Source organism: Gossypium arboreum, chromosome 11 (assembly GCF_025698485.1).
Source record: "Gossypium arboreum isolate Shixiya-1 chromosome 11, ASM2569848v2, whole genome shotgun sequence".
Taxonomy (NCBI): Eukaryota; Viridiplantae; Streptophyta; class Magnoliopsida; order Malvales; family Malvaceae; genus Gossypium; species Gossypium arboreum.
The window spans coordinates 4,239,848-4,251,273 of NC_069080.1; the positions used below are offsets into that span (position 1 = coordinate 4,239,848).

Here is an 11,426-nt window from a genome sequence, read left to right on the forward strand (position 1 = left end):
AAGATAATATTTTTAAATTTTTTTGACGTGACATATACATGGATTGTCACGTGGATGACACATCATCATTTAATTAATTTTAAAAATTATAAAATATTTAAAATATATTTTTTATATTTAAAATTTTAATTAAATATTGACATATAATTTATGTAGGCATTTCACGTGTATATCACGTCACATCAATAAAGTTAAAATACATTTACCTTTCCATCCATTTTTGGGGTAATTTAACCAAAAAAATAAGTTCAAGGGTTAAAAACCAAAAATTAAATAAAAATATAAAATAACTTTTTTAAAATTAAAAGGTAAAATAAACCATTATACCAACCATAAAAATAACTTTTTTTTTTCGGTAGAATCACGAACTACCTTCACTGTTTGAGAAAAATCATCCCACCCATTCAGAATGAATAGATACAAAATCATCCCTTTGATTTACGGTACAATTGATAATCAAATTGAAGTGCAATCTATTTATGGAGCCTGAAGTTGCCAGTTTCTAGTAAAGAAGAAATGGATGGATCAAACAATGTAGCGTCGGCAAAAAATAGCGGACCAAATGATCACTCGAACCCAGTGTTGGTGAGACCTGAAGCCTTTGGACCATTCAAACTATTAGACCTGCTGCAAATGGCAACCCCGTGCTTGTCATCAGAAAATTATTACATTGAACTATAAATTTATAGCGTCAATGTGTAATATTATTATTATAGTAAGAGATAATATAATATTTGGCCTTGAATTTATTAATTAGGTTCATTTCAGTGTTTCTATTTTTTTCCAGTTTACTTTAACGCATGAACTTAGTTATTAGATTCATTTTAATAATTAAATTTGGATTTTGTTTACATATGATAATGTGACCAGTGTTATTAGAATAGAATTGAATTAGTCGATTGGATCAATTGGACTAAGAATTGGTCAATATAACAAGCCGAACAAAGAGATTGAACTGAAAACTACTTGAAAATGATAAAAATCCTAAATTAGGACAAAAATTTGCAGTTGAATCGATTTAATATTTTTTTTAGATTTTATGATTTTTTAATTAATTAATTATTGTTGGTCTAGCGGTCAAACTGATGGCCTAACTGGTTAAACCTTCAATCCGGTTATTAAAACATTAAATAAAACACTTGGAGACTATACTATATCATTACCCGAAAATTTTTACAATTTTTTTTTATATTTCAATCAATTATGTGAGATAATCTCGAACATCACATCGTCAAACTTTTATATTTTTTAAGTTTGGGATAGCGATAAAGAGAAGTCCAAAAAAGTTAGAATATCAAAATAAATCTAATTGTTTAGAATATCAAAATAAATCTAATTGTAAATTTAATCAAAAATCAATAATTATATTATTGTTTTTATATTAATTTATAACCTCATAAATTCTTTAAAAAAATCACAAATTTATATTTTTGGGTGGAAGTATGTATGTATCCTGTAGCTCCGCCCTGGCGCTCATGTTTGTAGGCCATCTCGGCGCCTGACCAGCAACCTTAAATATGCAAATCCTGGTGTGTCACGTAACTACATTATGGGCAATACAAAGCATAGGTCCATAATCAGGGTTCACGTATTCCTTTAAGACATGAATATTTGCGTCACTTTCGTGGTTACATGGACAAAGTTGGATCGTTCACCCAACTTTATCGATTGTTCTAATTTGATATTGTGCTTCATCCTAAATATCTTTGGTCTTTTCTTTCCTTTTGTCACCAAACAAATCATGATCTTAACTTTGTCATCCTCATTATCTTTCTATAAACGTTTCATTTTATCGTGCTTTTTTTTCTTTTTGGTGTTTTATCAAGAGTTGGGATTATATGACGGGAAAGGGGCCGGAATTAATGTTCCAAATTTTAAGGGTCTTCCCATATATACCCTCTTAATTAGGCATTGCAGAATCTTCTTTATATAACCCTAAATTAATTGGATTCTTAGAAGAACAGATAAATCTTAAATCTATTACAACATAAAAAAATAAAATACAATAAATCACTGTAAAAGTTATCTCTTCTACTGTCGACACGTTGAAGGGTTTTTTAATGTATATATATATATTGGATGGGGATGTAACAGGAAAGAAAAGAAGGAAATAAGAGGAAAAGGAGCAAAAGTTGTATTCTTATTTTTATATTTATATTAAAAGACAATTATATTTTTATTATTTATCTTAATTTTAATTTTAAGTAATATATTTAAAGTGATGAGTTCAAATATTAACTTTAACGGATTGCATTAAGATTCACATTTGATCATATATGTTTTTTTGTTATACAATACTTAGAACTACTAATAGTTTCTCTTAACTCATAAATTGGAGGATAATGTACTTCAGCACACTCGAACTCACATCATCCTATTTATGAATGATATATTTAAATCACCGACTCACACAATCTGTTTTTATTTGTTTTTAAATGCTGTTATTTTTGCCATACTAAAACAAGCATGCACAAATACTTAGGAAATTATATTAGAAACATTAAAAGAAAAAGAAACACGATTAATAACTTAAATGATGTATTTAAAGGAGTTCATCCATATGATCAATTTAATATTTGCATCAAGCTCACTCTAAAAAAAAGTTAAATAATTGGTTTTTTTTTACATTATCATAAATTTAAATTAAAATTATTAGAATATAATATTATTAATATTTCTTTTCAATAAAAATGTTTGAACAGCATGTTAATTTGCAAATTAATTTAGTATCCATACACGATTAGATTGGAAAGTTTATTCTCGAGTTCATTCCATATCTATACTCCAACTTGCTTAACAATCTCTCTCTCAATATATTATTTTAAGGGTAAATTGACAAAATAGTCACTTTTGTTTACCTTATATTACATTTTAGTCACTCATGTTTGAAATATTACGTTTTAGTCATTTAGCGTTAATCTCATTAATGATGTAAGCTGTAAGTTGACGTAGCATGTTAAATCATCACTTTAAACAAGAAATTGAGATTAAATTATACAATTGATCCTTATATTTTTTGTTTTAAGCAATTTAATTTTTTCTTTTATGTTCTTTTAACCTTTTTTTTATTTTCCATTCTATTTTGCTTCTTCCTTTGTTTTCCTTCCTTCTCCATCTCTTTTAACATTATTTTTTTATTTATTTATGTTTTTCATTTGTTAAAACTAGTCCCCATACTTTTATTTTTTGAACAATTTAATTTTTCTTTTTATTTCTTTATTTTCCTTTTCTTCTTCCCTTTAGTTTTAACAAATGGAAAACATAGAAAAACTACGTTAAAAAAGATGCAGAAGGGAGGAAAATAGAGGAAGAAGCAGAAGAGAGTGAAAAAAAATTAAAAAAATATAAAAGAAAAAATTTTAAATTGCTCAAAAAGAAAAAATATGGGGACCAATTGTATAATTTAACCTAAAATTTTTCTTTGAAATGATAATTTAACGTGTCACATCAGTTTATCGTTACACCATTAATAGCAATTAATAGCTTAGTGACTAAAATATTACAACACGTTACCGTAAGTGACTAAAACGTAACATTTCAAACATAAGTAACTAAAAGATAACCTGAGATAAATAAAACTGATTATTTTGATAATTTACCCTTTTTTTATATTATTCATTTAAAATGGATGTTCCATAAAATAATTTATTGTATGTAGTCAATATTATTTAATAAAATTTTATTTTCCGAGCAAAGAAGAATGTAGCCTATATTAAACTATTATATAAAAATAAAATAAAATTATTATCAGACACACATTTAATACAAATTCAAACTGTCCTTAACTCATCTCCTACTCTAATATTATATAAAAAAATAATGAAACACAAAAGCATAACTATGGAAAATTATGAAATTGTCGGACCAAAACGGGTAAGGTCTTAGAAATTGAATGTCTTTGGTTTGAGTTAATTTACCTGACTCAACCCTCGTAATAGTTACTGATCAGTAATTAATAACAATTTAAAAAAGAAAATTGGGGTCAACGATAAAGCATGAGTTGAGAAAGAGAAAGGACAAATTTGCACTGGTTGTCATAATTATGTACAAATACTAAAGATGAACCTGCTACTTAATTTACATATACATATTCATCCACTCCATGCCAGGGATATTATTGTAACTATCCTCTGCTATGTAGAAAACATTATCATATCCTTCTAATCCAAATTCACCTAAAAAAGGTGTAACCATGGCTTCCATTGTCAGAGATGAGCTTGGACTATTACTCGAACCCCTATCTACTCGCTCCCCTAGCCGTTGGATTTCCTTCTTTGCTTCACAAAGTTTCTCTGTAAGCTTTGTAACCTACAATTATATATAGATGTGACATTATGAATTTATATTCTGTAGAATTAAATTAAAATTATTAAAAACTCGTAATGAGTCTCCAAGTGGGCCTTGGCTAAGCCCAACCTCAGCCACCTCAAACATGGCCGTACGGACCCTTGTCGTCTTACGAGGTGGCAGTTTTCTGTTCACTGTTCATTGTCAATATTTTGACGCCTAACAACATGGCATGGCTTTCTTCGAGCCCAGAGCTCATGCACGTTCTAAAATGGATCACTTTTTTTTTTTTCCCAAAAGGATGAAGGTTTAAAAAGAAGGAGACATTTGCTTCATTAATTTTATTTTTTCAGACCAACAATTAATCTGTATGTTTAAAAAATTAACTAAGCTTTAAAAATGTTAATCTATACTTCTTATAAAAAAAATAGTGAATCTACATATATAAAAGGAAGGAAGGTCTACATGACACTTTTCTAAGTTTTATTTTGTTCTGTTTTTAACCATGATAACATAATGGTTAAATTTAAGTTTAATCCCTTTGTTACGTTTACATTTAAAATTTAATAATTATATTTTAATTTAATATAATTTTGATTATCTATTTTTTCAATGCGGTGAATCGTCTAAATAATACTGTCTTTAGCTATTATGATTAAAATGATGACATGAATTTTTATTAAAATTATTATTAACATAAAAAATAAGTTAAAATAGATATTTAAAAAAAAAAATCAGCCCAACATTACTACTTAGAGTAATGATAATATTACAAAAGTGCAAGATTGAAATTATGTTAAATCGAATTATAAAAATAAAACCTAAATTTAAATCTAATAGAGATACCATCACTGTGAATTTAACTTAAAACAATGTAAGCCGAAGCATGTGGGGATAAAAAAAAAAGCTCTCACCGTAAATTTTGTTTATAATAAAATAAAACGGTTCCATGTTGAATAAAATATTACTTTTTTATTGTAAAAAAAAAATACTAACAATAAAAAACGAAAACATTATTTCCAAAAAAAGAAGAAAAAAAGAAAACATATTTGTCGACCCCATGAGACCCTGAGGAAAAGAATGTGCAGAAGACAACACCCTGATAATATAATTAGCTTCTGTTTGGTTCCCGAGAAACCAGAATAGAAAATTAAAAAAAAAAAAAGGGATGAATTTGTATTTCAAGTTTAAACATCCAACTAAACTTAATCAATTAATCACGTAACCTTAAACATGGTATTTTTAGTTGACTTTGAATTATTTTCCTTAGTGAAACTAAAAGAGAGAGAAATTTATACCTCGGATTCAAGGCGAAATTTCTCAAGAACAACTTCGTCATGGTCAGACTTCAACTTGCTAAACTCTTCCTCGAGCTTCTTGTTCTTCCAACGAGCTCGTCTGTTTTGGAACCAAACAGCAACCTGACGAGCATCCAGTCCCAGTTCGGAAGCAAGCCTGTCTTTCCTTTCAGACTCAAGTTTATGTTCATTACCAAAATGATGTTCAAGAAGATCAACTTGTGCTTGGCTGAGCTTCCTTTTTTTAGTCTTTGAAAGGTTGTTTTCTCCTCCTTTGTTCTTCTTCCGCCGCCGTCGAGGCTTTGATTCCGCTGCTCATCACCAAAAGAAACTCCGGTTAACTTAAACTACAACTTTCAATTACGTATCTTACACAAATATTTTCCAACTTTTTACGTGCATTTGAGTGTAAAATATAAATATTTCAAAAGAACAAAACAAATACCTTGTTGTGGTGCAACTTGAGGGTATCCACCAAGATATATTTGGGAGATAAGAGCCATTTGATCTTCAAGCTTATTCATTTGATCTCTTTTTTTCTATTTTCTTTTTTTGAATTTAGTAATGGGTGATGAATGCAAGGAAGTAAGGCTGTTTATTTATAGGGTTGAGACTTGAGTAGGAGTTAAGCAGTTTGTTTTAGTTTACTTTTAAAAGACCTTTAATAAAAAATTGGACTCACTTGTCCAATGAAATAACATCAATGCCCTTCATGTGTTACAATTTGGTATAATTAATGGGAGACAAAATATAATAATAACAATAATAAAATGAAATGTGACGTCTAAATTATATGATAGAACTTAACCCATCTTGTTGACATATTCGACTTCCTTTTTGATATTTTAATAGTAAAGCTTTTAAACCTCACAACACTGTTACAGCACACATCTCGCAGTACTATTAAAGCACATGTCTCCTTGTCATTTTCAAATTATGCTGTAAGAGAGTTTTTGCACTTAATATAATATTTTTTTATTGACTTAAATATATAGAATGAAATTAAAAAGACCGAAATTAACATACATTTTTTAAAAAAAAAATGACAGTAACCTAACCCTATTGTTGCTTCTTTGAAATTCCAGTAGATTCTTTTAATTGATTGTGATCCCCCAGATGAAACTAGGTTTTGGGTGTAGGGTTTCCTAGTTAATTAATTAAGACAAAAGTTGAAGCTTGATGATGCTGGTGGAGATGGTGACTGGTGAGTTGGAAATTGAATTTTTTTTCTTTTAAAGTGTTTAGGGATCAGAACCTGACCCACCTTGAAGTCAATAAACAATGAATGGCCTTGGATTTTTTGATGCAAGTCACCTTTGTTGTCCAATTAGGTGGGGGTATTTTCATCTATTTCCATGTCTGTTATACCAGCCGAGCCATATTCTACTTGCCTTAGCCAATAACCATAGTTATTCACTAGATGTTCCCAAAAAAATATTATCCCTTCATTAAGATTGTTGATATTACATGAATTGTTATGAAATGTCACATAATTATATAATAAATTTTAAAATTTTAAAAATTCAAAAAATATTATTTTAAAATTTTAAAATCAGTAAAATTAGCAAAATTTAATATTTTAATTTGTAAAAAATTAAATAATTGCTAACGTGGTATATACATTGATTGTCACATGGATGCCATATAAACAAAGCTAGCAAACGTTGACTTTTCTATCAATATTGAGGTGATTTATTAAATACTGTAAGTTCAAAAGCTAAAAAAAGTGAAAAAATAAATGGAGGACTAACATGACTTTTTTTGTAAAGTTGGAGTGCCAAATAAGACATTTTCTCAAAAAGATATATCATTTTGGTTTTTGAGTTTGGTTTAATTTTTAATTTGATAAATGAGTTTAGTTTCAACATTCAATTTAGTAACAAAGCCATGCAACATCATGTGGTGCAATGAATATTTGGCATGTGTGCTCTAATAAAAAAACATAAATACTTAATTGCTATAAAAAAAACGTAGATACTAAATTGAACATTAGAACCAAACTCAAGTACTCAAATGAGATAATAAAAAAACTTAGTTACTAAAATGAACATTAAAGACAAATTCAAATATCAAATTGAGACAAAAAAATCAAATATCAAACTCAACTATCAAATAATATATTAACCTAAAATAAAAAAGAAAAAATCAAATTTTATAAAAAATTTAATGAAAATTTTCATCAAACGGTTGGATCTAATTCATACGTATATTTATTAACTAACTTTAAATTTGATTTGATATAAAGATTACGAATATTTTTATTATTATCCAACCCACAAATTTACTCTTAACTATGGTTTATTATTAACTGACTTATCGTGTCTATACAAGAAATTATATATAAAATATATGAATTATCAATATGTATGGTGTGTGAAATATTCTCGTACTTTATTATTATTATTATTTTGATGAATTCTATTAATCTATCATCGATCACGCTTCCATATATCGTCATTGATGACGTTTTCAAGTGATTACTATTGCAATGCATTTCCATGTGATCTTCTGTTTTTTTTTTTTCTTATTAATTTATATAAAATTTGAGATGTTTATAAATATAAAATTTGTGATATTCGAGGATGTAATCATATTTTGAAGAGTTTGGATGATGAAAAAATGGAAAGCCATTACATGCAAGAGTTTTTGGACAATTTAGGAAAAAAAATAAAAATATTGATGGTTTGAGGACCACTTCACTTAAAAGATGTAATATGTTTGTTATCTCTGTTGTTTTATATTTGACTTTGAGCTTAATTACACTTAATTTTGTAATGAAAAATAGCGCCACATTTCTAAAATCTATCAGAAAAGTTGAAAATCTATTAAAATCGAAATATTTGGATTTTTAAAATTTAATTTTATTTTATATGATGTAAAATAAATCGTATATATTTTTGAAAATAAAGTTTATTTTCTTAAAATAAATAAAAAATTTAAACCCAAAATTAATATAAAAAATTAAATTATTATTAAAGGTTCAAAAATGCAGATATATGATTGAATTAAACTAAAATTTCTTAAGAAATATTTATATAAAATATTTTATAGACCTTTTTATAACATCGTTTATGATATTTATCAACTAAAAAAGACACATTATCATTTTTTTCACGTCATTTATACGTAATAAAATTTCCAAGTCATCATCTTTACAGCTCTATCAAACTTTTTCCATCGTTATAAACCCAACATCAAATTTATCTAACATTTCCGAGTAAAAATTATATCTAATACTTTTATTTTAATGGGGCTGAAAATTTGAAATGAAAAATATTTTAATATTTTATTTTATTCGATAATGTTGGATAGATTTGATGGTAGATTTATGGGATGGAAACAGATTAATAAATTACTTTGAAATTGTGTTTTTTTAATTGGTAAGTATCATAAATGATATGTAGGAATATCCATAAAAAGGGGTGTGTGGAATGTGGAGTGTGTAGATGAGAGAGGAGTGGTGGTGGGAATCTAATATGGGTCGCTCAAACTGTAGCCATTCAAGTCAATAAGAAAAGACTCAATATCAGACAAACCAAGATAAAGTGTAATTGAGAGAGGCAGAGGGTGACAAAGTCTGCTTTACGTGGCTTTGGAACGCACATGGGTGCCTCTCTTACATTTAAATTCGTGTCACCACCCCAACTAAAGCACCTCTTTTCGAGAGGGACCATCTCTCTTTTATATTATCTTATTTAAAATAAAAACATGCATATATATAAAAATTTATATTTAATTTATCTAATATTCGAAAGATATTTAAAATGATGAATTGATATGAGTTATTTATTAGATACAGACGTAGACAGTTTTCTGACCTGCCACCAATGAGGACTTTCATCTGTTTTACATTTTCATATTCGCCATGCACCCGAGCCGCCATAGCCATAGCTCAATTGTCAATAGCTATCGATTTAATCAATATAGTACTCCTCTCATTCATGCATTGTAAAACAGAAGCTTGATTTTGATTCTCTAAAACCTCACTTTAACCATGGATAGTAATTAACCAGAAACGCCATTACAATAAATGGAATTTTCGGGAGAAAAAAGGAAGATAACTTTAGGTGCATGTTGCTCATTTATCTTTTTTCATTTTACACCTTATCTAAACGAATCCCCTTACACATTTCATAAGGAAAATGCTTTCGGCTTTGTATCCATTAAAGCAAATTCAGAAACAACTTAGGTGTCGACCATTGATGCACAACTACTAATGTTTGTCGAAATAAAGTATGTGTATGTATATATATGTCAGTATTGGGTCCCTTTGGAGCGCAAATGGGATGAGATTTGTCGATGTTGGAAAGGGTATGTCGATGAATGATAAGGTTGTCTGTCGAGAAAGCATTGATTGGGGGATTTTGATTTTCACAACGGGTTAAGTCATTGGATCAGATAAAGCCCTTTTGTTTTTTTATTTTTACTATATACGTTGGTTTCTTATTTGTTAAGTGAAAAAAAGGGTTTCTTCATCTTAAAACAAGTTGGTGATTATTTTAAGCAATATATATAATATGTATATAATTTGTAAACCAAGGTTAAACTAGGATTAAGCAAAGCCGAAAGATGGTCAGAATAGGATAAGGATGAAACATTGTCATAATAAGAGAGAAGGTGAGATTACATATGGATTTAAAATTTTATATTATTAGCTTATGAATTTATAAATTATTCTAAAAGTAGATCATGTGATATTTTTAAAAGTAAAAGAAAAGGTATTTATATATTTTTTAAAAATTGTAATTATGTGGCATGATTTGGTTCCCTCAATATCTTATACACCTATTATATTTTCAATTTAAGATAATTTAATCATACTTTCTAGAGTTTATATATTTAATACACTGGAACTATATAATTATACATTCAACCAGATCATGCCTTATCAAATAATAATTCAAAAATCTATATTATTATTTAAGCTCTTAATTGAATTAGTGTCACAATTAATTGGACACTAACTTAATTAGAGAATAATTAAAATAAGTTATATTATTTGGATGTACTTTAGTATTTTTATTTAAAAATTAATATATATATATATATATATATATAGTAGGATTTGAACTCACATCATTTGTATTAATAAAGACTTTAATTTACTACTAAACTAGAGATGAATACCAAAACTATACATGAATTATGGTTTAGTGTGCAAATTAATTGGATATGTGAATTTTGATTTGATCCAATTCTTGTAAATTATTAACACAATTATTATTTTTTGCTTCATTATTAACACAATTATTGATATAATATCATTTTATATTTATATATTGCAGACATAAATAATTACATTTATCTAATATAAAAATAAATTGATGTATTTATTTCTTTAAATGTGTATGATTAAATCAAACTTAAAGTGTCAAGTATACATTTGAGCCACAATTAGAGTTTCATGTGTACAATTGCACCAAATTAAAGTTCATGTATACAATTTCACATTAAATCAAACTTCATGTATAATTTTGAGATTTATCCCATAAAACTTTATCTTAGTAGTTTTCTACATTTTAATTTTATTACGCACACTTTATCACCTTAATCAACTGGATATATTAGTAATGTTGTTAATTGAATTGGTATTATAAGTGAAATCGATACCGACTCAAGATCGACTACAACACCATGATAAACAATTGTATTCATTTAATATTCTTAACTTGACGTATTTATGTGTCTTAATTTTTTCTAATTTTAATATAGTACGTATTTCATGTATCATTATTAATTCGTTTCAAACCATATGTGTCATTTTATTTGAATTTTTTTTTAAATCGGGGGAGGGGAATGAGATTGCTTGAGATCAAACCCATTTGGATGTTATTTTTAAAC

General features: G+C 27.4%; 1 protein-coding gene across 1 annotated transcript; it reads right to left on the reverse strand.

The window, feature by feature from the left end:
• Positions 1-3,976: 3,976 nt before the first annotated feature.
• Positions 3,977-6,175, reverse strand: LOC108479006 (homeobox-leucine zipper protein ATHB-40-like). The gene is made up of 3 exons (XM_017781447.2): positions 6,031-6,175; positions 5,586-5,896; positions 3,977-4,308 (listed from the first exon to the last, which is right to left on the reverse strand). Exons 1-3 carry the CDS (start codon positions 6,107-6,109, stop codon positions 4,078-4,080), a joined length of 621 nt encoding a protein of 206 aa, XP_017636936.1. The 5' UTR covers positions 6,110-6,175; the 3' UTR covers positions 3,977-4,077.
• Between the last annotated feature and the right edge of the window lie 5,251 nt (positions 6,176-11,426).